This window comes from Equus quagga, chromosome 15, assembly GCF_021613505.1.
Source record: "Equus quagga isolate Etosha38 chromosome 15, UCLA_HA_Equagga_1.0, whole genome shotgun sequence".
NCBI classification, from domain to species: Eukaryota; Metazoa; Chordata; class Mammalia; order Perissodactyla; family Equidae; genus Equus; species Equus quagga.
The window spans coordinates 74,201,242-74,226,599 of record NC_060281.1 but is presented as its reverse complement, the minus strand read 5'-3'; the positions used below and the strand labels follow the sequence as shown (position 1 = coordinate 74,226,599).

Sequence of the window (25,358 nt, the reverse complement as noted above, 5' to 3'; positions counted from 1 at the left end):
CACTTGCTGTGTGCCAGGTATTGTATCCTTTTATCCTCAGTAATAACAATAAGGATGACGATAATAATAGCAGCTTCCATTTATTCAGCTTTACAAGTACCAGGCAGCGGGCTATGGTTTTTACATATAAAATCGCTATGAATTTTGCACCCTATAGGTGCTGTTATTATCCTCATTTTCCAGATGAGGAAACCGAGGCACCGAAAGATGAGATGACGCATCCAAGGTCAAGTGGCCGGTCAATGGCAGAGTGAGGGTTCGAATCTGGGTCTGAGTGGCTTTTGAGGCTGCTCCTGGGATGTGAGATGGCCTTTCCCAGCCTGGGAAACAGGCCCCAACGCAGACCACCATCCACCAGGGCAGCATCCCAGGCCCTATTTGTCCCCCCTCTGTGCATTTTTCTCCTCCCTTGGATCTTTCTGGGGATCTCCCCACAGACACTCCTAGACGCCCTAACACCCCCATACCCCCGCTCCAGTCCCTGGGAGACAGGGAGGTAGTAACCTGTATGCTCAGGTGACCTAGGATGGTGACATTGAGTTCTCACTCCAGCTGGGCCCCCGAGGACCAGAGTCAGGGCCCCTGAGGGAAGGACTTTGGTTCCAAACTCAGCAATTCTGGAGCTTCTGCCCCAAGAGCGGGTGACCCGGGGAGCAGCTGACCCCAGAGCCGGCTCAGTCATTCCCATACACAGACACTAGCTGTGGGAGCCCCTGTGCTGGCTGCCTGGACGTGGGGACGAGCTGGGCCTGGTCCCCGCTGTGAGGGCTCCCAGCCGGTGGGGGACCCCAGCATGTAAGTGGCTACGTTGTAGGATTGATGGAATAGTAGTGGCAACAATGCCTTCCATGGAGGGGGTTATTTACTCTGCGCCAGGCTTGGGGCCTGCAGCTGTACACACAGTGCTGTGTTTCATCTTGCAAGGGCTCCATCAGGTAGGTACTATTATCATCCCCATTTTACAGGGAAGGAAACTGAGGCTCAGAGAGTCTAAGTGTTTCCCGAAGGTCACACAGAAACCTGAGGCTCTGAGATTCCAAAGTTATCACACTCTGGACCACAATGTCATCCATCCCAGAGTAGGGACCTAGAAGCATGCTCTGGAGGTAAGGAACCTGGGGGGGATGGAGTAGGGGCGGGCGTGGGGGTGGGCATGGAGGTGCAGGGAGGAGGGTGGAGGACAACCCAGAGGTGGTGGCCTGTGAGCTGGGCCTGGCGCGTGAGTCAGAGTTTGTCAGGTGGAAAAGGGAAGGGCTGGCAGCCCTGGCAGGGAGCTCAGAGGAGCCGAGGTGTGGTCGTGTGTAAGTAACAGGGTGTGCCTGAGCTGGAGGGGGTGGAGTGGGGGTAAAAGATGAAGTCAGAAAGGTGCGCTAGGGCCGGCCATGACGGGCCTGGAACTCCAGGCTCAGGGTTGGGTCTGTCCTGCGGGTGAAGAGGAAGCGGAGCCGACATAGGGACCAGACGTGCGCCAATTGTGGGGGCGGGGGCGGCGCTGGAGCAATGTTCTGGGAAGACACGTCCTCCAGCCTCATCACCCTGAGTTCCAGCCCCAGTGTCCTCCCCATCTCAGCGGAAGGAAAGACGGAGGAGGCCAGAACTTCTCCAGGAGGCTGGGAAACTGGGGAGGGGGGACGTCAGGACGAGCAGATCACTAACTCCCTTGTCTTGACCTATTTGCCAAATTCTTCTCTTAAAAGCGATGCTGCTCCAAGGAAATTCTGAACTCGATCAGGAGTCTCTCAGACAGGCATTTCAGGCAGGACCGCCGGAGTACCTGCGGGTAAGGCGGGACCTCCCCCACCTGGGACCTTCGCAAATACTCCCTGTCACCATTGATGACTGGAAGCATTTCACGCCGTGTCGCCCACCCCTCCCCCCGGGAACAGAACCCCCTAGTTTCACCCTCGAACAGCCCCTCTCCGGCCTCCTGCTGTGTTCACCATCAGGTTTCATCTCAGCTTCTGCTTTAGCGGCGAAAGCAGAACCCACAGGCAGGGAACTGAGAGGAGGGCGGCGAGAGGGGAAGACCCTCGGGACCGCCCCGGAGCCTGGGCCTTTAAGGGCAGGGGCGGGGCGAGCCCTCGGGGGCGTGTCCTCTGGGGGCGGGGCTGTGGCGTGTCTCGGGGCGGGGCCCTGGGCCCTGGGGGCGGGGCCGGGGGCGGGGCCGGCCGGGCCTGGGAAGAGCCCGGGACGGTGCAGCGGGCGGGGCGCCCGGGGGGCGGCTCCGGGGCCCGGAAGGTCGGGCGGCGCGGGCCGGCGGGCGGGGATCGGGAAGGCTGCGAGGCCCCGCTGGGTTGAGGTTCGCAGTGTGCGGTCCGAGGCCCGGCCCGAGGTAAGAGGAGCCTCCCCGCCCGCCAGAGCGTCGCCGGAGAACCGAGCAACCGGATTCAACTTCGCAACATCCGTCCAGATTGGGGAACTGAGCACATTGACGTTCCCGGGGTCTCGCGCCCAGAAAGTGCAGCCACAAACGGGATTGCAGCCCCAGTTTCCTGCCCTTCCTCCTTCCTATCAGATCTACACATCTTGCCGTAACGTCTGAGGGCCTGGCACCGGATGGGCGCGCAGGAGGAGCTCAGTTAATGCGCCCTTGCGAATGAGTGCAAGAAATCGGCGGCCAATAGAGATGAGACACGTGCCGATCCTCAAGTTGGGGACCGCAGAGGGGCGAGCATTTATTGAGCCTTTACTGCATGCTCCGACGGGCCAGCATTTATCTCCATTTTACAGTTGAGGAATCAGAGGCTCAGAGAGGTGAAGTGACCACCCCAAGGCCACACAGCTCCTAAGTGGCTGAAACTCAGTTGGAAACCTGGAGTGCCCGGTTCCCACTCCACACCAAGTGAAGTTCCAGAGAACGGAAGAGGGAAGAGTCGGTCAGCAGGTGAGGAAAGAGTGCTAGGACACGGGTCCTCTGCCCTCTTCCCCTCTCCTCCCCCAGGACCTCCTCCTGCCCCTGCCAGGACGTTGAGAAACGTCTGTGCAAAGAATTACCAAAAAATCGTTGTTTTCTGGGCTTCGTTTTTCTAGACGGCAAAAATAAAACATGCTCATGTACAACGTGTGGAAGAGGCAAAAGAAGAAAATTAGTGTGCCAGTGACTTTTTTCCCCAGTTTAATTTCTTTGGAAGAAAAATGAAGCTATTTTTGCCCTGGCGTTGAGGGAAAAGGCAGATGCTAGACTAGAGTGCAGCCCGCTCGCCTGCTAACAGACTGTGATTTTGAGCAATTCTCTTCCCTCTGGGCCTCCATTTCCCCATCCGAGGAGCTGGTGGCTTAGTGGCCTCCTTGTCCTGTGAACTTGGACAATTTATGGGACTCCTCTGAGCCCAGCTGCCCCCTGGGTGAAAGGGATGCAGACAGTAACATCTCCAGAATTATCCCGAGGACCAGATGAGAGAGGCAAGGGGCAGCGGCTGAGGGTCAGGAGCAGGCCTGGCTTCCCCTCTCTGTGCCGCAGTTTGCTCATCTGTAAAGTGGGAATAATAGTAGCCGCCCTCCTGGCAGGTTGTGGGGATTCAGTGAGGTCATCTGTTAAGTGCTTGGCTCATGGAGAGACCGAGAACAACACTGCTTAGTCGTTTCAGACTAGTGGCACGGAGGCCAGGTCCACACGCAGAAGTCTGTGTTCGTTGTTTTGAGGGCTGGCCCAGTCCCCACCACTGCCCACTTCCCATATTCATCCCCCTACCTGGCCCCTGGGGGCAGCTGTCTCTGGATTCTGAGCCTGGGGGTTGTCCCTTCCAGCCTCCGTATTCTGGTCTCGGGCTCGGGGCGGGCAGGCAGGTGGGGCCTAGGTTTCCATGGCGACACTCTTGGGGGCTTGGGAAGCGGGGGTATCTGACCTGCATGCTGGCTGAGCTGGACCCTGGGGCCCTCCATCCAACCTCTACATGGGCTTTCCCTGGGGGGCACAGATCCTCAGCTGAAAAAGTTGTCGGGCCCCTCCTGCTGGGGTCCTAGGGTCTTCCCTGACACCGTCCCTCCTTCTCAGCCCACCCTGCAGGCCGCTTTTGCTGCTGGCCGTGTGGACCTGCACCGCTGCAGAAGGAGAAGTGTGGAGCGTGAGGGCCGGCCCGTGGGGCTGATGGCTGGCAGGCGGCTGCACTTGCCCTGGGTGCCAAGCTTGCTCGGGGTGCTGCTGATGGTGGAGACAGCGTTGGGGGCCAGGGGCCCGTCTACAGGGGCCCACCTTAGCCCCCAGTTTCCAGCCTCAGGTGTGAACCAGACCGCCGTGGTAGACGTGAGTACCTAGACAGGACGCTGGCATCAGGTGGGGGTGTATTCGTCCAATTGACAAATTTTTATTGCACGTGTACTGTGTGCCAGCGGCTGGGCTGACCCCTGGGGTCTACTAGGGGACGATATAGACAAGAATCCCTGCCCTCGCGCAGCTGGTCTCCTGGGAGGACACTAAAGAAGTGAGCTTCTACATTTCAGGTGGTGAGATGCCAAGTGCCCTGCAAATAATAGGATAAAGTGGTATTGGAGAGTAGGGGCTGTCAGGGGAGGGAGTATTTCTAACTATTTCAGACTGGGTGGTCACCGATGGCTTCTGTGAGAAAGTGACGTTCAAGCCAAGTCCTGAATGGAGAAAGGAAGCTGCTTATACAGATATCTGGAGGATGAGCATTCTAGGGAGAGAGAACAGCGAGTGCAAAGGCCCTGAGGCAGGTACAAGCTTAGCGTGTTCCCGGAGCAGTGAGCAGGCCAGAATGGCAGAGTGAGGGGAAAAGTGTTAAGAGTTAAGGATGGAGAGGTAGTGGTGGCCAGATTACAAAAGGCCTTATAGGCTGAGGCTAGGAGGTAAGATTTGTTTTACAACAGTGGGGAGCCAAGGGAGGGTTTAAGCAGAGGGATGTCAAAATCTGGTTGGTTTCTTCAAGGGATCTGTCCGGCTTCTCTGGGGAGATTGGATTGAGAAGGGCGAGGGTGGCAGCAGGGAGCGCAGGCTCCCAGAGCTCCAGGTCAGTGATGCTGGTTGTGGAAGATGGGAAAGAAGTGGCGGGATTTCTTCCCAATGTTGAAGGCACCCCGAGATTGCTTAGAGGGAGAGGTACAGTGGGAGAAGGAGAGGAGTCCAGGATGGCTCCAGATTTCTGGCCTTAGTGACTGCGGGGATGGCAGTGCCGCTGACTTGGATGGGAGCACTGAGGCAAGAGCCATGGGGACACTTGGGTGAGGGGCAGGGAGGGCCCGGGCCGTTGAGACGGACTGCAGGGAACTTGTGTCGTTCCATTCTGATGTCTGTGAGGGGAGGAGAGGTCAGAGAGATCTGATGAGAGACTGGAGGCGGGGGACTGCTCCAGATGACTCCCGGAGTCCCCACCACCCGCGGGGGCAGTTCTCTCCGGGTATCTTCTCTGGGGAGAATGGAATAGCAGCCTCCTCCCCTCGTGAGCCGATGGGCGATGGGCTGAGTCTTAGCACCCACGCCCACTTTATGGGGCTGCAAAGAGCCTGCATGCCCGCCCTCCGAGGCAGGCCGACAGGTAATTACACCCATTTTACAGATGGGAAAGTGGTTTGTGGTTATTGTGGTCATCAACTTGACTGCCGCCTCTTGGGGTGTGCTCCTTGCGGGCAGGAAAACTGGGGTGATCTGTGGCTCGTGCCAGGTGATGTCTCTGAGCTGTTGAGCACCTGCGCCAGCACTGTGCCGAGCCCAGCGAATCCGCCCCCGGCCCCCTGAGATGGGCAGGATTGTCTCTGTGCTGTGGATGAGGACCCTGAGGTTCAGGGAAGTGACCGAGCCAGGAGAGTTGCTGATATTTTCCTGGGTGTCCTTAGTGACTCAGGGAAGAGGATGAGAAGGGAATGGAATGGGTGGAGAATGAAAAGTCACCCACCCCGGGCCCAGAGCAATAGCACCCTACCTCTGCCGCCCCAGGGCAGAGAGCTGGGGACTCATCTCGATGGCCCTGGAGGAGGGGTGGCCAGCTGGGGTGGGGGCAGCGGGCTGCACAGGACTGTGGTTCTGGAGCCAGAACTGGGGGATGCGCCTGCTGACTCACTCGCCGTCAGGGCGACGGAGGTGAGCTGCCACGGGAACTCTCGCTGCGTCCTCCCTGGCTGACCCTGAGCCCGGGGAGGACGGAAGTGAGGGGGAGGGCAGGCAGAGGAGGCTGTCCCTGCCCAGTGGGGCAGTTGCCCCAGGAGCTTCAGCTGGTAACTTCCAGGCAGAGCTGGGTTTGAAACCACCTCTCAGTGTTGGGCTGTGTGCCCTTAGGCAATTCACTTTGCCTCTCTGTGCCTCCCTTTTCTTAACTTTAAAGTGGAAATAATTGTACCAACCTCCTAGGTCTGTTACAAAGACTGAGTGAGATGGTGCCCAGCACACTGTGTGGCAAAACAGTTATGAGGGCCTACTGTGTGCCAGGCAGTGTGCAAGACTTTGGTGGGAGAGGCAGACGTTAAACCTGTCTGTGCTCCAAAGTCCCGGGCGATGAGAGCTTATAACTGATCTGACCTAGGCTGGGGGTGGTCAGGGAAGGCTTCCTGGAAGAAGTGTCTTGGGAACTAAGAATTGAAGGATAAATGTGGATTAACTGGGGGGAAAGAAGGAGAGGGGTGCCAGGCAGCAGGAACAGCACAGAGAATGGTACAGGGGGCTCAGTGTTGCATCAGTGAAGGGCCGGTGGGCCGGGCTGGGGAGGTGGCCAGAGGGCTCAGAGGTGAGAAATCTCCCCTCCCGTGTGGTGTTGGCGGGAGTTCAGGGCGGGGGGGGGGGGGGGGGTGGAACTGTGATTTGACAAAGCTTATTTTTCTTATATTATGGCAAAATAGACATAACCTGAAATTCACCGTCTTCGGCCTCTCTAAGTGTGCAGTCCAGAGGCATTCAGTCCGTTCACACTCATGTGCGACCATCACCGCCACCCATCACCAGAACTTTTCCATCTTGCAAAACGGACACTCTGTCCCCATTAGACAGCTCCCCCCCAGCCCCCACCCACCTTCTACTTTCTGTCTCGGTGACTTTGCTCCGGGTACCTCAGATAAATACATTCTATAGTAGTTGTCTTTTTGTGACCAGCTTACTTCACTGAGCATGACATTCTCCAGGTTCATCCGTCTTATAGAGTGTCAGCAGGTTTTCCTTTTTAAGGCCGGATAATATTCCATTGTGTGGACCTGCCACACTTTGGTCATCCATTCATCCATCGATGGCCGCTCAGGTTGTCCAGAAAGGCCTTCTGGCTACTGTGAACATTGCTGCTCTGCCCAGGGATGTACGAATCTCTCTTTAAGACCCTCTTTCTGTTCTTTGGGGTCTATAGCCAGAAGTGGGAGTGCTGGACCAAACGGTAATTCAATTTTTGATGTTTTTGAACCGCCATGCTGTATTGCACGGCGGCTGCACCATCGTACATTCCCGCCAACAGCGCACACGGTTCCAATTTCTCCACGTCCTCTCCAACGCTTATCTTCTTCTTTAATAGTCGCCATCCTGATAGGTGTGAGATGGTATTGACAAAGCTTTTGAATGGAAAAAATTGACAAGGGGGACCTTACAGGCCGAGGGCATTCCCTCAACAGGTGCACACGTGACGTGACAAAGGGCAAATATCCGTTGTCTGGCGAGCTATTCCCAGTCAATAAGAAAAAGCCAACATTCTCATTGGAAAAGCTGACAGTTCAGAGAAGGATGCGAATGGCCGTTAACCCATGGCCAGCGCTCAGGACCTGCAGTTTAACAGGGAGACGCCTCCCACACTGGCCTGGACGGGACTCGTGGCACCCGTGTGGGTGCAGGCGTGGAACCGCACCTTTCCCGTTGCTGGTGGAGTGTGTGTAAGCAGTGTGGGGAGGGTATTTTGGCAAAAGATCCATCAACGTTTAAGACGCTTATGCCTCTGCCACAGACACATGGGCCCTGCCCACATCCTTTGGACCCTCCTATTTCAGTGGGCTTCTGTGGACTTCAAGTTGCCAGTACCTTTTCCAGAACCTTCCATGAGCATGGTGGGCGGAAGTGCTGGGGAACTGGCACCTCCCTCCCCAGCAGGCTCCTCGTGACTGATGGAGTCGGTGTATAAATACCCAGCTCCCCAGCCCAAGGTGGGACGTGTCTCAACGCAGCCTTCACCGCCTGCCTTCCCTCCCCAACCCACGTCCTCATTTCGGAGCCTGCGTTCCATACACGTCCCAGACAGACTGCTCACACATAAATCCTTGTCTCTGGGTCGATTCTGGAGGAAGCCAGACCAGGATATGCTCTGACTCAGCACTTTCACTTCTGGAATCCTCGCTGACATAATACTCTCATGTGTGCTCAGAGTTGCATGCAAGGAAGTTGGTTGTTGGTACTCTTGACGAATTAGACACTCCAAATGCCACCAGGAGGGAAGTGTTACCTCCGCTGCGTGTCATCCATAGTAATGGGTTCCAACTCTGACTCTGCCACTGAGCAGAACCTGGGTCATCGCCTGACTCTCCTCATCTGTAAAACGGGCGTGATAACAGTACCTTCCTCACGAGATGGTTCTACAGATTAATCGAGATACATTTTAAGCTCCTGGCTCTGTCCCTGGCATAGAGAAATCACTCAGAGTGTTTTGACTTCTATCGCTTTCTTCATTGTTACGTGTATTAATATAGGGCATATATGTGAAGTGGGAAAAGCAAGTTGCAAGAACCTGAGATCTAGGATGGAGCCATTTCTATAAAACAAAACAAACGTGTAATAGGATGGATATACAAGTGTCATTGAACTGAGAAATGTCTATAAGGGTACGCTCCAAACTGATCATGGTGGGACCTCTGAGAGCGAGGTGGGATTATGGAGGACGGGGATGAGAAGGATAGATTTAGAAATCTTTATGCGTCGTTTCTTTTTGTTTTGTTTTGTTTTTTAAACCAACGTATTCATAAATTACTCATGTTAATTTCAAATGCAAGTTTATTTTTATAGATTAAAGCGTGCTGTTGGCATGTGGAGGGGTTGGGGGCTTAGAGAACCAGAGTGAAGGAGCTTATCTTCAGCTGCTTGGGTGGGCCTGGTCCAGGCTCCCGTGGGGTGTCAGCCCCTGATGTCCCCCGTTTCCTGCAGTGTCGAGATGTGTGTGGCCTGAACGCCTCTGACCGCTGTGCCTTCATCCGGACCAACCCTGACTGCCACAGCGACGGGGGGTACCTGGACTACCTCGACGGCATCTTCTGCCACTTCCCCGCTGACCTCCTCCCTCTGGCCATCGCCCTCTACGTGAGGCCCTGCCCCGGGGAGCCCGTGAGAGGGGCGGGTGGCCCGGGCTGGACTTAACGCCCCCTCCCCTCGCCGGCCCCCCAGGCTCTCTGGCTGCTGTACCTGTTTCTGATTCTAGGAGTCACTGCCGAGAAGTTGTGAGTTTGCCCTTGGCCTCAGGTCCAGCCTATAGATGGGAAAAGGGAGTCCCAGGAGGTTGACATTTGGGTGACCCCGAGTTTGGGGGAAGGATGGGGACAGGGGCCACCGACCGTGGAAGCACTGACCGTTTGCTTTTCCTCCGTAGTTTCTGCCCTAATTTGTCTGCCATTTCCACCACGCTCAGGCTTTCCCACAACGTGGCAGTATCCTTTTGTCGACCTGGACCCTGGAGGGAGGGAGGGAGGGCAGGGAGGGGGGCGGCTGGGAGGCGGGGTGGGGGGCTCATGGCCCAGGAAAGGCCTGGGCAGGCTGGGGCCCCTGCACCGAGCCCCCTTGACACGCTCCCCCATGGCGTCACCTTCCTGGCATTTGGGAACGGCGCGCCGGATATCTTCAGTGCCATAGTGGCCTTCTCGGATCCGCGCACGGCCGGCCTGGCCTTGGGGGCCCTGTTTGGTAGGAGCGGCCCGGCTGGGGGTGGCGGGGCAGCAGGAGCGGCGCAGGGGGCTGAGCTGGGTGTCCTCTCCTCTAGGCGCGGGCGTGCTGGTCACCACCGTGGTGGCCGGCGGCATCGCCATCCTGCGCCCCTTCACGGCCGCCTCCAGGCCCTTCCTCAGAGACATTATTTTCTACATGGTGGCCGTGTTCCTGACCTTCACTGCACTCTACCGCGGCCGAGTGCCCCTGGCGTGGGCGCTGGGTGAGCAGACACGGGGCCAACGGGGTTATCCCGGCGCTGAGGGCTGGGAGGCACAGGACAGGCAGGGGTGGCCAGCAGGGCGCAGAGTCAGCTTTGGTTCTAAGTGATGGAAACCCTACTCCAGCCGGCTTGAGAAAAAGGGGAGCGTGTGGTTCAGATAACCAAAGGGGGCGGGGCAGAGCCAGGGGCGATGTTCAGAATTTTCACAGTTTCAAATTTGAACAAGCCGTGGAGCCGGGATGCTGACTGTGGCCATCAGGGGCCTGGCAGCGTCCACGTCCCATCCAGAAGGCTCGAGGGACACGGACAGGGGGGCGTTTTGCAGAGGGTTAAGGAGACCGACGAGGGACACTGAGATGCGGAGACCCCCAGGGACCAGCAACAGTGGGAGCCCCTGAAGGGGCAAGGAATGGGTGACTGGAGCCTAGTGAGGCTGGAGGGCCGGACCTGGTGCCGCCCAGCGTGCGCAACAGTCACGGGGGCTCACGGGCCCTGCCAGGGACAGAGCACCACAGCAGGGAGGGGCGGAGAAGATGTAGACAGACTCTCTCCCGCTGCCTCTGATTTGCGGCCGGGTCTCCCACCGGCCGAACCCAACACAGCCAGAGCTCAGGACACAGAGCAGGACGCCGACCCTTAGCACTTGAGTGGGGTCCTGGAGGCCACTGTCTGTGCCAGGCGTTACCTCCTTGATTGCTGGATTGTAGGGGGACAGGGGGAGGGGTGGGAGGGGAACATGGGCCAAGGAAGGTAGGGGAGCAAGGTGGGGGCAGGACATGGCCATTTCCCTACTGGTACTGGGCGGGGCTGACACGCAAAGCCACCAGTGACAGCCACCAGCAGCAGCACTGCCGCTCTTGTAGTCTGGGCCCTGTGCGCGGCCAGGCTGCCACTTGGTGACGGCCTGCGCCTTTGTCTGCAGGTTACCTAGGCCTGTATGCGTTCTATGTGGTCACTGTGGTTCTCTGCACCTGGATCTACCGATGGCAGCGGAGGAGGTCCCTGGTCTACTCCATGCCGGGGACGCCAGGTGAGGGTCTGAAGTGAGCCCCCAAGAGAGGCCATGGGGCTGGCCTGCCTGTGCCTCGCTGTTCCTCCGTCTCTTGAGCCCTTCACTGCTGCCCGGCTCCTCCTGGTTCCTCTACTCCTTCCGCCCACGTCCCACCTCCGCGCTTTCACTGCTGCCGTCAGCCTCCTCATTGTCTCTTGTCCAGGCCCCGCACTTCTGCCTCCTCCGTGCTGTCGCCAGGACCGTCTTTCTAAGAGCTCCCACTACCCCCGGGGTCAAATCCAGACGCTTCTGTGTGTACAAATGCAAACACAACACACAAGCACAGATACATGCACAGCACACATGCACAACCACAAACACGTATGCAAACAGATGCCACACACGTATACAACACACATGTGTACGTAAATACATGCACACACACAAATATATACACACAACACACAAATACAAAATACATGCACAGCGTGCACACATGTGTAATTTATCGAGTGCTCACTGCCTGCTAGGCACGTGTATCATTTTGCTCCTTCTTCCCGGCGAGGCTGTCAGGTGACACTATTAGTGTCCCTTTTGCGGATGAGGAAAGACTCGGGGAGGTCAAATCCTTGCCAGGCCAGAGAGCTAGAGAGAGGCAAGCTGGGACTCGAACCCTGGGCACTCAGACCCCAAAGGCCGTCGCCTGCCCGCAGTGCCAGAGGCCACAACTGGAAACCTAGAGGCCACCTCTTACGTACAGCAGTGTTGTGTTTCATGGTGTGACCAGTAAGTTCTTTTAGAAAATTCGGCCAAGGTTGAAAATGAAGAGATTTGATGTGAAAATCCTAAAGTTTGGCTTCTCTTGAAACCGGAGAAGACGTGGCCCGGCGCTCCACCCCTACCTGGCACAACGGGTGGAGCTGAGTGTCCCTCTTAGGACGAGGCATGTGCTCCAGTTTTCCCCAGTCCCCACCGCTCTCTGTCGTCTCCCCGCACGTGGAGGCGGGTGGGTTGCAGCCCTGGTTAGGTTGGGGAATTGGCCTGTTTCCCTCTGTCTGTGCTTGGCGCCTTTCGGCCTTGGAGCCTGAGAACCTTGCACTGGATCTTCTGCCATTTGTGCCGGGCCTCAGCCTTCTTCTCCAGACTCATTTCTTAGCCTGAACTCTGCACCCGAGCTGTGTGGAGCCGCCCCCACAGCCCTGAACATGCTGTGCTCCCTCTGGCTTTCTCTGGGCCTTTGCATGTGCTGTCCCCTCTCCCTGGTGTGCCCTCCTTCTGAAAAACTTAAGAACTCAGCACAAAGTGCGTTCTATGGGGACCCCCAGGTGTCCCCTCTGGGCTTGCACAGCTTTCTGACTCACCCCAGCACAGCCTTTGTCCCTCCATTCTGTTATTAACTTACTTATATGTCTGTCCATTGGACTGTGAGCTTCTGGAGGGCAGCACTGTGTCTCATTTCCTCTTATGCCCCTCCTACAGGAAGTCTGCCACGATTTTTCCTCTCCTCCCCTCTTTGTCCGCTGAGCCTTCAGAGTTCGGCTGACATCACCCCCATGCTGTCTTCTAGACCCATCATGGCCCATCAGGCTGGAACAAACAGGGATGGAGGCCTGGAGAGGGACCCAGAGTCCCCTAGAGATAGGATTAGGGGAGCACCCACTCCTCACTCGAGGGGGCCGTTTCCTTTCAGGCCTCTCTGTGCTGGGCCCAGGTCTGTCAGCCTTCCAGAGGCCTCCTGTGCAAAGTCACATGGGAAAGGAAAAATAGGGTGGGTTCCAGATTCTGAAAGGTACAAAACTGAAGTAGGAAAAGGTTTGAGCTACGTCTTACTCAGTTTAGCGTTATAGCTACATCATCCCACTTGAAAGTGTCTTGTGTTAGACTTTTTCACTCTGTGAGAATCCCTGAGCATGCGTGGTGATTGCTGAGATGTCCAAAACACAGAGGGCCTGGGCAACTGCCCCTGAAAGCTGCCGTGTCCCGGAGGTGCCCTCCCTTGGCAGGGCGGTGGGCAGGGTCTGGGCTCCCTGGCTGGCTCATGTGAAACGCCCTCCCTCCTACAGAGATGCTCTCAGAGTCTGAGGAGGACCGAGTGTCTTCCAATACCAACAGCTACGACTACGGTGAGTTGGGGACGCTGTGCCCAGCGGGGGTTGGGGCACGGGGCAGGGCCGGGCGTGGAGAGACGGGGAGAGGGGGCTGTCCAGGCGCCAGGAGTGAGGCTGCACACCAGCCTCACCTGCCCCCTGCCAGGCACTGGGTGTTCCTCCTTCAAGGGTTGGAAAGTCTGGTGGGAGGTGGGGAGAGGGTTTCCTGGAGGCTGAGCTAGCCCCGGACCCCCCGCCCCTCCCCGCCTTGTGCACACAGGGGAGGAGTACCGGCCGCTGCTCTTCTCCCAGGAGACCACGGTTCAGATCCTGATCCACGGCCTCAACCCCCTGGATTACAGGAAGTGGAGGAGCAAGTCAGCATCCTGGAGGGCCCTCAAGGTGCTCAAGGTAGGAAGGAGGGACCCTGGAGCCGTCTCCTGGCTTCATGACAGCGGCAGGACAGTGGCCACACAACCTTCTCCAGCGCAATGAGAGGGGAGGGGCTGGGGTCTGCTGAGACTCTCCTGGAATCGATGACCTGCGACTTGATGGGGAAACTGAGTCATAGAGCTTGGCCGAGGGCCTGACCTGGGGCTCTGCCCACCACGGAGTAAGGAGAGCATCTTCCCAGGGACAGAGAGGAAGGACCGGGTGAGGGCAGGGACCTGGGGCTGGGGAAGGAGTGGGTCAAGGTGAGGTCCCAGGAGATGAAGATGGCGTTTTCTGATCACCTGCTGCTTCCGGGGCCAAGTGTCTCCTGGAGCCTAGATCTGAGCGGGGTCCCCAGGCTGATACACACAAGGACCACTGCGGCCGCTGCCACCACCTGTATCATGAAAGTCAGGACTCTCACCCCCGCCCACACCTCCTCCTGGCGACAGCCCAGAAAGCCTGTGCACAGTGACGCCCTCCTCAGTCCCAGAGGGCAAGGAACGAATGTATTTGCACCCCACGGTGGCTCTGGCTGCGTCGTGACCTGGGGCAAGTCCCTTCACCTCTCCGAGCCTCCGTTTCCTCCACTGCAAAATGGGGATGAGGATGGTGCCTTCCTTCCGGGTTGTTTGTGTTAGTAAGTTATTGCTGCAGCAATGCTGCATAACAAACAACCCCCAGAGTGCCACTGACTTACGGTGACAACGTATCTTCTCATTCAAGGGCGTCTGGGTCATCTGGGCTGCGGCCGGTGACTCAGGTCTGCCCCACATCTCACTCCGGGGCCGGTGGGTCCTTGGGAGCGAGCTCTTTTCTTGGCGGAAGAGACGGAGGCAAACTTCACAAGCGCATTTTAAGCCTCTGTTCACGTCACGTTCACCAACAGCCCACTGGCCAAAGCAAGTGACATGGCCAAGTTCAAGTTCAATGGGACGGGGAGATCTATTCTGCAGACTCTAGTCATTTGACAAAGCGTGTGGGTGTTTAATTCCCTTATAGGAGGGACTGGAGTATTGGGAACAATATCCAGCCTACCACAGTGGGCGTGACAATTTCGTAAACTACTGTGAAGGGCTGGGTACAGGGCCTGGCAGATAGTAAACGCCCCCTAAGTGTTATTACTAATTTAGTTATTGGTTAGAACACAAGGTGTGGGGCCACTCAGAGCTGGCCCTGCATCCAGCTGCATTTGCCCTTCTGTGTGGCTTTGGAGAAGTTCCTTAACCTCTCTGAGCCTCAGTTTCTTCAACTGGAAGGTAGGAAAATAATAGTTCCTGTGCCCAGGGTTGTTGTCAGGATTAGCGGATAAGATGCTGTGGCTGAAGAAGAGCTCCCCAGAGATGTCCACGACCTGATCCCCGGAACCTGTGAATGTGTTCCTGATATGGCAGAATGGGCTTTGCAGATGTGATGAAGGCTCTTGAGATGCGGAGGGTATCCTGGCTTATCCAGGTGGGCCCAGTGTCATCACAGGGTCCGCACAGGGAGAGAGGGAGGCAGGAGGGTCAGAGTCAGAGGAGGAGATGTGACAACAGAAGCCCAGCTTGAAGCGACTGAGGGCCACGAGCCAGGGAATGCAGGCGCCCCCTGGAAGCTGGAAAGGGCAAAGACGCGCATTGCCCCATTGATCCTCCAGAGGGAGCACAGCCCTGCCGAGCCCTTCATCTTGGGACTGTGTCCCCAGCACTGAGAGGGGACCGTGTGTGTTGTGTGAAGGCCCTCGGTGTGTGGCCCTTGGTCACAGCATCAGGAGACCGATCCAGGTGCTTCGGGGCCTGCACACGGTCGGTGTTCCAGCACCAGCAGCCTTGTTGTGAGTGGCTGAGCCCGGGGGGCGGCCAGCCAGCACAGGCCCCCCGCCACATCCTGCCTTCGCGCCCCCGATAGCTGCCCGTGGAGTTCCTGCTCCTCCTCACCGTCCCCGTCATGGACCCCGACAAGGACGATGGCAACTGGAAGCGGCCCCTCAACTGCCTGCACCTGGTGGTCAGCCCCCTGGTCTTGGTCCTGACCCTGCAGTCGGGGGCCTGTGAGTATCCCCTCCCCCAGGCTGCCCACCTTCTGCCTCCCCATATTCCAGAGTTTTCTTCTCAGCCACACGGGGGCCCCTGGGCCAGCGGCAGAATCCTGGACATGCAGCAGGCACTTAATATGTGCTTATGCCATAAGGGATGCCAGCCTCCTGCAGTTAATTGATCCAATCCTGCTGGTTCCAGACGGAGGCTGCGAACGAGTGGCCCTTGGACCAGGTCCAGCCCTCTGGCTGTTTGCCTGCATTAAAAAATTTGGAGATTTCACTTCAAAATCCAGGTCTGGGCTTCTCAAGAAGATCTGGGCCGTATTCCTGGAGGCAGAATTGGCTGGAGCTGAGCAGGGGCGTTCCCCGATGCGGGTGCCTGCTGTCTGAAGCATCACAGGCCCCCCATTGCTTCTTGGGTGACCTGGGTGGGTTACCTCACTCATATATGTAAGCTAGCTGGTCCCCACTGGCATGTCACTTTTCTCTGTCCCAGGCTGTGCTTTCCTTTTCTGACCTGCTCTGGCGGAAGAAATACCCCGTCTTGTCAGGTAGTTTCTAACTCCCACGGGTCAGGTTCTTCCTGTTGTCTAACTTTAGTATCTCATGCTGCCCATTCTTCTCTCTGTCATCCTCCCCCTGAGCCCAGGGGCACCACCTGAAGGTGGAGGTGTGGCTCTGGTGGCAAATGAGTGGTCCGGTGTGGCGTTATTTGCTCTAACTGTGTCAGTGTGAAAGGGCTGTGAAATTCCTGTGAGTTTCTCCCGTGACTTATGGGGGACACAGGCACCGAGGGAAGGTGAGGCGGAGGGGAGGGGAGAGACAATCAGGGCACAGGGCCACCCCGGAGCTGAGGAGGGCACGCCCTGGGGGTGCCAGCTGTCTGGTCGGTCACAGCCCTCCGTTCCCTACGGAGCCAGGACGCCCAGCCTCTCGGCCCAGGGACTTGCTTTCACAGTCCGTGTGGCTGCTTAAAAGAGTGGTTCTCAAGCGTCAGTCACTCACGAACCATCTTCTTGATGTTTCTCCCATTCTACACTCTTGTATATGATATTTTTCTTCAATCAGCTCTCTGCTTTTAAACCTAAATTTATTGAAAAGGAAACTTATTACCTGCATCAATGGGAAAGTGACGTCATTTCCAATAAATCAAGGTAACGGCGGAAGTAAATGCCGTGGGGTTGCGGCCTCCGAGCGGGAGCCTGTCAGCTGGGCGTCTGGCAGGTGGCAGGGATGCTGCAGGCGGTCAGCGCCCATGGAGGCCTTCTCCTGGGTGCAGGGGGAGCTGCAGACGGAGCGCCTCCCTGAGATGTGCTCCTGTGGTAGGCAGCGTCTCGTCCACATTCCCAACACCATCTAGTGGCATTTGTGACCCCCTTCTGGGCTGAGCACTGCATAGAGAGAACCCCCAGACTCGGCTCCCTGCCCGGGGTGGGTGTTGTGTCTGCCGGCAGAGCCCCCAGTCTCACTGCAGCCTCCAGCCTCCTGCGTCACCAGGCCGCCCCCAATGCCATCTTTCCAAAGTGCCACTTTTGCAGGCTGTGGTCACATCTCCACTCAGAGGCCTCCTGGGAGAAGCCCATGTCCCCCGGCAGTCATTCGGGCCAGCGTGTCCCCAGCCTTTCTCTGCGATTGCCGGCACGGACCTGCTCCCCTCTGCCATGGTGCCCCCGCCCCCTCAGGGCCCCCCGGAGCTCTCTGGCTCCCCACGTCCCCCCTCCTAGAGCCTCTCTACTTCAGGCTTGGCGCATCCAGAGAAGGGTCTCTGAGCAGGTGCCAGGTTCCAAAGCCAGTGTTTTAGTGAAACGCGTTTGTCACAATTACTGAGAATCACCCATGATGTCTCATATACACAATGTTGTGCATTTGGCCCCCACTGACGTTTGAGGGCCAACGAGCTGGACTAAGAGAAGGACAAAAGCAAAGTCTGGGTGCGTGGTATGGGCCCTCAAGCTCTCCGCTGCCTGTAAGAGGAGGACCGCCTCCCCAGGGTGCAGAGGGTGGTGTGCGGAGAATTCTGCCGTGTGCTGCCGGCTGCAGGGTTTCCTCCTTTCAGTGTTTCACTATGAAGCCTCTGGCACCTTCATAACTTTAGGGCGGATTGGTTTGGGGCGTGGACTTATCAGGAGAGCAGGTGCCGGGCTCCAGAGTCAGTGGGAGGGTTGGGTTGGACTGTACGGTTCATCGCGTGGAGCGATGCCCAGCCATGGGAACGCCTGGCTGGAAGCTCGGCTGGACAGAGCATCGTGGTTGATTAGTAATGTCTGCCATGGGCACGGGAGAGGGTATGGTAATGAGGAGGCTTGGCCATCCCCATCCTGGTTCCAGGAGAAAAGGCCAGAGAAGTCTGTTTTTCATGTGTCTATCTTTCTTTCCTATGTGACTCACTTGAGGGCAGGGGCTGTGTCTTTCATTTCTCTGTCCCCCTGAAGTGCCTGGGACAGGACTGGGCACACAGGAGGTGTCTACCTTACATCCAAGCAATTGAGCGTCGTGGGTTTTATCTGTGGTTCTCCCCGAAGCCCTCACAGTCATTCTGGGGGCCCTCCAGGAGGAGGTGGCGAGCTGAAGCTGCGGAGGGCACCAGCTCCCTTTCTTGTCCCTCTGCAGATGGCGTCTATGAGATAGGTGGCCTCGTTCCCGTGTGGGCCGTGGTGGTCATCGCGGGCACGCCTGTGGCTGCAGTGACCTTTTTTGCCACATCCAACAGGCAGCCCCCCAGGCTTCACTGGGTAAGCATCCTTCGCTCTCTGAGCTGGGACGGGGACGCTGAGGGCTCCCAGGAGGACGTCCTGGGGCAGTTAGGCCAGTAAATGACACATCTTTAAAGCCACTTTTGAGGGGTTTGGTAGCTGTTCAAGGTCCTGTTTGGGGTGGTAACAGCTTTATTTTATTGAGATGTAATTCACATAGCATGTAATTCACCCATTTGAAGGGTACAATGCAGTAGTTTTTAATATAGTCACAGAGTTCTGCAGCCATCGCCACAATCAATTTTAGAGCACTGTCGTTGCCCCAAAAAGAACTCCAAACACTTCTCTGCCCCCCTGCCCTGCTCACTGCCGGTGCGCCTTCTGTCTCTGTAGATGAGCCTGTTCTGGACACTGCATATAAAAATGGACTCACACAGCGTGTGGTCTTTTGTGACTGGCTCCCTTCACTCAGCAGAATGTTCTCAAAGTTCATCCGTATGGTAGCAGGTGTTAGTAAATCGTGCCTTTTCATGGCTAACATGCCATAGTGGGATACAGCACATTCTGCTTGTCCATTCATCCACTGATGGACATTTGGTTGTTTCCACTTTTTGGATATTACGGATAAGGCTCTATGAACATTGGCATAAACGTTTTTGTCTGGAAATATGCTGTCCTTTCTCCTGGGCGTCTTCCTAGGAGTGAAACTGCGGGACCGAACGTTATGTGAATGCTCCACTTTGGGAGGAACCGCCAGACTCGCTTCCGCTTTGTTAACGAGGCGACACCGCATTCCCGTGATGGACGGTTTGGTCTCGGCGGGTGTCTTTCCACCCTCTCCGCTGGGCAGCGCGCAACGGAATTTTTAGGCAGTTCCTCCGGAGACTTTTTCTTAAAGTTTACTTAAACATTTTACTTAAAGTTTACTTAAAATTATAATTTGTTACTATTTATTGCTTTAAAAAAGGGTAGTTTTTATCTTGAGAAACTCTGAATTGATGTACCAACGCAAAGGGCATTGACTTTTCAGCACATTGATGAGTTAGAGGAATGGTTTGCAGCCGGAGTTTCTTGCTAGTCTTGGAAGTACTGACACCTGCTCCAATGTGGACGCTCCTTGAAACCATGGCGCTAAGTCAGAGTCACAAAGGACTGCGTGTTGGGTGCGGCCATTTGTATGTCATGAGTAGGCAAATCCACAGAGACAGAAAGGAGGGGCTGGGAGGAAGGCTGGGTGGCAGGCATGACTGCGGTGGGTATGGAGTTTCTTTTTGTGCGATGGGGTGGCACTTGGTCCACAGACTGGAAATCTGATGAAAGCTACGGTGAACCCTTTCTTGACAAAGTAGTCATAGTGAGCCAACATTTTATCGAGCACGCACTGTGTGCTGTTGCTGTCGCATTTTACAGATGAGGACCTGAGGCTGTGTCCCTGTTGAGGGCCGGCCTCGGTCCCATCAACACACTGTTCCCTCCCCAGCTCTTTGCTTTCCTGGGCTTCCTGACCAGCGCCCTGTGGATCAACGCAGCCGCCACCGAGGTGGTGAACATCTTGCGGTCCCTGGGCGTGGTCTTCCGGCTGAGCAACACTGTCCTGGGGCTCACGCTGCTGGCCTGGGGGAACAGCATCGGAGGTGACTCGGGCTGGGTGGGATTCTGGGAGGAGCACGGCCTAATCACAGTGCTCTTGGCTACCCCAGCCAGAATGGCGTGTGGGCAGGGGCAGCCAGGGCATCTGCCTTCGGCATGTGCTCAGTGCCACTGTCGTTTTGGAGTGACCATCACTGGGCATTGGGGTGAGATGGCCTGGACTTCACCCGGGCCTGGAGACTATGTAGAAGCCCCAGCCTCTTCCCCACTCTCTGATGTGTGGACACCCAGCGGCTCCCCAGAGTTCAGGCAGGACATGGAGCCCATTGCAGCCAACGATGCTAATGTGTCCATGGGTGTGTGACATGTGTAGGCATTCACACATACAAACAAATATCCTTTAGCTACAGCTGCCAAGTAGCGTTGACCAGGTTGTGCACTGCATGAGAGCATCCAGACAAGGGGTCAGGGGAGCCCAAATCTAGCTCTCTTTCCACTTACTTTTTTGATACCTTTTTCTAATTTGCATGGAGATACTGTGTGTGCCAGCAGCAAATGGGACTGGGGTGAAAACTTGGTGGTGGCTTGTCACACCCACAGAGTTGCCCCCGGTGGGAAAGAGAGGAGTAAAAAGAATTAAGGAGGGAATCGTGTCTTCTAGGACACTGTGGCCATAGCACCCAGCCAGCTGGTGCAAGGCCCATTAATGTTTGTTGACTGAATGGCTGTGAGTAAGAATGAAGGAGCAAACGACCAAGGAGGGAAGGAGGGAGCTACTCACCACTCAAGGCCTCTTCTCGTCTCCCCGCAGATGTCTTCTCAGATTTCACGCTGGCCCGCCAGGGCTACCCGCGGATGGCGTACTCGGCCTGTTTCGGTGGCATCATCTTCAGTATCCTTCATGGGGCTGTCGTCGCCTCAGCACTGGTGGTGCGGGCTCTGGGGGCCGTGCTCCGAGCCCCACTCAGGATTGGCTCTTGCTGAACACCTGGGGCAGGTGACGGCTGCTTGGGCCTCAGTTTCTGCATCTGCAAAGTGGGGATGTCGAGAGGACCGACCTGGTAGGGTTGTTGTAAGGACCGATTGAGGTGGCAGAAATGCTGGCGCCTGGCCAGCGCTCGGTGCTGGCAGATGCTCTCATTGTTAGCGCGGTGGTGTTAGCAGGAGCGTGCCCTCTGAAGACCCCCTCCCTCTTGACCCCCTCCCTCTTGCGTATAGCTGTCGTGGTCTGCAGATGTCAGGGGTTGGCAGACGTTTTCTTAAAAGGCCACAGCGTAACATTTTAGACTTCGCGGGGCACGATCTGTTTTGCAACTACTCAGCTCTGCTGTCGTCATGTCAAACAGCCATAGGCAGAATGTAAAGGAACGGACGTGACTCTGTGCCGATAAAACTTTATTTATAAAAGCAAGCAGTGGGCCAGATTGGCCGGCAGGCTGTGATTTGCCACCCGCTGGTCTATATAGAAACACAAGGTCAGGCAGCCTGGGGCTGTGAAACAGAAAGGGCTTAGAAACCAGACAGTCTTGGGTTCCAGTTCTAGTGTCACGACGTGCCAGCTGTGTGACCTCAGAGCTCGTCCTATTCGGCGGTCTCCTCTGTAAATTCAGAGGGGGTTGGGGTGAAGACGGATGATGAGGTCAAGCACCAAGGTGAGTGCCCAGCACGTGGCAGTTACTCAACGAGCAGTAGATGTTGGTTGTGAAATAAAGTGCTATTTAAAAGCGCTTCAAGTGCAGCTCTCCCCGGGTTCCACGAGGCAGGGGCCTGCCGGGTGAGCTGCACGGCAGGCAGCTGGCTGGGGAAACACAGACTCGCCGGGCCGATGCAGGCCTCCCCGCCATTTGTGATCCCCAGGCTGAGACCTGCTCCTGGCTTCCGGGCTGTGGCCTGTCCTGACTCTCAGGGTGGGTGGGAAGGAGGGAGCCCTGCTTGCAGCAGTGTCGCCTGAACACCTGCTCGAGGTGGCCCTGACCCGGGCTCCATCACCAGTCCCCAGTGGGCCACGGTAGTCACCTCACCTCACCCAGCCTTGGTTTCTCCAGCTACCTAGGGCTCACCGGGTGCCAAGCATTTCTGTCACCTCATTCGATCCTTACAGGCTGAGTGCAGAGTGTACACTGGACACTCATCTTGGAGATGCTAAAACCGGAGCAGATCTCCTCAGTTGTTTTGTGGGGGGCGAGGGGTGGAGTGCAGACCGTAAAGAAAGCCGACAGAGTGTGTGGCCAGGGTTACGGGGCGATTGTTCCAGCAAACTTCCTGAGCCCGGCTGCAGATATCCTGGTGGGGGTGGGGCTGGGCTGCCTGCTCCAGATCTCCAGGGGCCACACGGAGGTGAAGGTGAGTGGCCAGAGGCGTCTGCCAGCGACCTCCTTGTAATGTTGTCTCCTTGTCCTCCCCAGTCGGACGGGAGATGATCCACGCCTCGCAAGTTTACACTTTGTGGGGAGAGGACTTGTCTGAATTTGTGACAGGTCTGATTTGTAGACTATCTTAGAAATATTTTGCATATAAGGTTGGAAAGATGTATTCCTTCCATTTCACAGGGTCACTAGGATGTAGCTTTGGGGGAAGGGCAGGAAGGCCCTGAGTTGGGTCCTGATCCTCTCACTTAAGTCTGTGACTTTGAGGGAGTGAGGACATCTCTGAGCCTCGGTTTCCTCACCTGTGAAATGGGGTCAGTCAGTGACCTTCTCACAGCTTCCTGGATAAGTGTGCATGAGGGAAGGCCAGGCTGAACGCTGTCCTAACACTGCCGCCAGGGGACGGGCTGGGCTCAGAGAGAATAAAGACGCCATCTGTTGAAGACAGCTGCAGACAACGGGGGCCAACAGATTTGGAGAAGGGTCTCACATCGACTATGAGAGGTTCTCCCGCTTCAAGGGTGCCCGAGAACTTCCTGGGGGCGCATGAGGCCTCCTGACCCCGGCATCCATCCCAGGGGGTGGGGGCTGGAAATCTTCATTTCCAGTCAGCTCCCTGGGGTCCCTGAAGGTAGGACACTTGAGAAACACTGTTCCAACAAGGTTGAAAACTCAAATACCTGGCGGGCCCGGCAGGTAACCGAAATGTGTGGGTGATGCTGGTGGGCCTCCTGGCCAGATATTCCAGACTTTCTAGAGAAGAATTCAAGACTCCTAGGTGACCTTTTTTATTGTAAAACATTGCATATGGCAAATGGCACCCCGTGCAGAGCAGATTCGACCCGCGGGTGCAACATCAGGCATCTCTGTTCTGAAGGAGGTGGACTCAGAGACCAAACAAGGGAGAAGTTAAGACGAGGAGGGGATGTGGCCCAGTCCTGTGGTTTTAGGGCTCCCCACGTGAAAGCACTTGGAATGTCGTGCGGATGAAAGATGGCGTCATCCATGGGCACAGTCGCCCACCTCCTTCTCCAGTAGCATCCCGTTCTTGAATAGACTCTTGTGGCTAACTTGTAATTAGCTGGCACCAGGGCCAGCCTTTCACAGGGGCCATGCCCGTAAGCAAATAGCTGCTTACCGCCTGAAAAGTTTGCTTTGCTAAAAGATAAACACCCTCTGCAAATTGTGTTTGCCCTCTTCCCGGGCTTAATAGGTCCCTTTCATGATCGATTCTCGGGCAGTTCCAGATAATGAGGCTGGAGGCTGGCTCCCTGAGGGGCCTGTTTCTTTTCTCTTATTCCTTGTGGGGTGTGTGTGTGTGTGGGGCCCCCGCCCCCCCCCCCCCCCCCCGCCCACGCCCGCATTCCACCGCCTTTGTGCTGAGCTTGGGAAATGCTCCAGCTGGTAATTGCCTAAGACAGAAGGCCTCCTGGAAGGTCACCGTGGAAGGATGTCTGTCCACGGAGTGCTGTTGGGTGCAAAGCACAGGCCGCTCTTCAATACGTGTTGTGTGAGCCCATTGGTGGCTTCAGCTGTGACGTACAGGTCTGTGTGTATGTGCATCCACACATATGTGCACGTACATGTCACCGTATGGGGAGGCAGGAGAGGGTATCGATTAAGAGCTGGGACTGTCACTTATTAGTGACTCAGTTTCCTCATCTGCGGAGAGGTGACAATCATAATGCTCCCCTTACGTGTTGGGAAGGTGTGAAACGCCTGGCCTGGTACCCGGTGTTGTCCTTGACAAAGGCTAGATAAATGCTAAGTCTGCAAGGAGGGGAAGTGGGGAGGGGACAGTTCCCCTGCCTTTTCTGTATCGCTTGAGAACTTTTCAACAACTGCATGAAAATATGTATGTAACGTATATCATATTAGTTTCCTGGGGCGCCATCCCCAATTACCACACACTAGGTGGCTTCAGACGTGGAAATTCTGGGTGGGGTGCCCGCCCACAGGCAGGCCCCGCAGCTGCAGGCTGAAGTCCCTCCCTGGCCCCCCGTGAGGGGCCCTCGACCATCACTTTGCCGGTCGGCTCCAGTGACGCGCAGCCTCTCGCCCGTTGTCCCCGCAGCTGGAGCCGGACGGACTGTTGGTGTGGGTGCTGGCCGGCGCCCTGGGCCTCAGCCTCGTCTGCTCCCTGGTCTCGGTCCCGCTGCAGTGCTTCCAGCTGAGCAAAGCCTACGGCCTCTGCCTGCTCCTCTTCTACGTGAGCTTCCTCATTGTGGCCCTGCTCACTGAATTTGGAGTGATTCACTTGAAAAGTGTGTGAGCGAAGCTGTGTCCGCCTGGCGGCGGGGAGGTGTCACCGCAGGCGGTGCGACGGAGGATGGACGACGGAGGGCGGAAGCATCTGCAGTGGAGCCGCCCAGCAGGCGTGGCGGGGCAGGGGCTGTGGCCCAGTTGGGGGGCTCCCTGCTAGATGCTCCCAGTGGCTGCAGTGAGCCGGGAGCACAGCTCAGCCTTATTTCTGGGACTTTGGAGACCGGGCCTCACCGTGGACGGGGTTCCAGACAGAAGCCAGGAGACATCCCTGAATTATCTCCAGAGCCTCTCGAAGGTTGGGGTTCGGGGTTTAGGGGATGACTGGGTGCCTTCCAGCCCAGTGCTGCTGGGTGACCCCCAAAGTGTTCAGGGCTGGAGCAGCTGTGGAGGCCCAGGCCCCTGCCCACAGTCGCCCTGCTCCCTCCCGCACCTTCTCAGGACTCAAGCAGCTGCCAAGCCCAGCGTTAGGGAGTATGCGGCTCGGGCCAGTGGACGGGACACGTTCTGTGCCATGGCCTCGGGCCAACCAGGGCTGAGCTCTGGGGCTGCACCATCCAACAGAAATAGCCAAATTTTGAACTCACTAGTCGCCACGTTAATAAAGCCGGAAGAAACAAGCGAAATTAATGGTAATACATTTTATTTAACCCAATGGCTCCAACCTGTCAGCGTGGCGCTGGCCCCGTTCCTGGCCGCCAGAGTGGACGGCATGGCTCCAGACTCCACCTCTAGGACTCGTGCCGGCCGCCGGCATCCCCTCTGTGCCCTGCTCCTTGGGCTTCCCCAGCTGCGAAACAGGAGTCAACTTGACCCTGCCTTGCCTACCTCAGGGGGAGCCCCGGGCTGGGGGCCCAGTGCCCGCAGGCTC

At 56.8% G+C, this 25,358-nt stretch overlaps 1 protein-coding gene across 3 annotated transcripts; it reads left to right on the top strand.

The window, feature by feature from the left end:
- Positions 1 to 25,107, top strand: SLC8B1 (solute carrier family 8 member B1). Of its 3 annotated transcripts, none has more exons than XM_046639243.1 (19): positions 1 to 17; positions 966 to 1,106; positions 1,698 to 1,780; positions 2,516 to 2,884; positions 3,995 to 4,243; positions 9,053 to 9,205; positions 9,290 to 9,342; positions 9,492 to 9,549; positions 9,697 to 9,802; positions 9,879 to 10,046; positions 10,969 to 11,076; positions 13,101 to 13,160; positions 13,405 to 13,535; positions 15,447 to 15,588; positions 18,187 to 18,308; positions 19,750 to 19,903; positions 20,671 to 20,751; positions 22,138 to 22,202; positions 24,300 to 25,107. In XM_046639243.1, the coding sequence occupies exons 5-19, from the start codon at positions 4,088 to 4,090 to the stop codon at positions 24,495 to 24,497; spliced, it is 1,755 nt and encodes a 584-aa protein (XP_046495199.1). In that variant the 5' UTR covers positions 1 to 17; positions 966 to 1,106; positions 1,698 to 1,780; positions 2,516 to 2,884; positions 3,995 to 4,087; the 3' UTR covers positions 24,498 to 25,107. The 3 variants fall into 3 exon arrangements, with proteins under 3 accessions (XP_046495199.1, XP_046495198.1, XP_046495200.1); XM_046639242.1 differs by having other exon boundaries at positions 2,359 to 2,884; XM_046639244.1 differs by lacking the exons at positions 1 to 17; positions 966 to 1,106 and having other exon boundaries at positions 1,407 to 1,780; positions 2,731 to 2,884.
- The last annotated feature ends 251 nt before the right edge of the window (positions 25,108 to 25,358 follow it).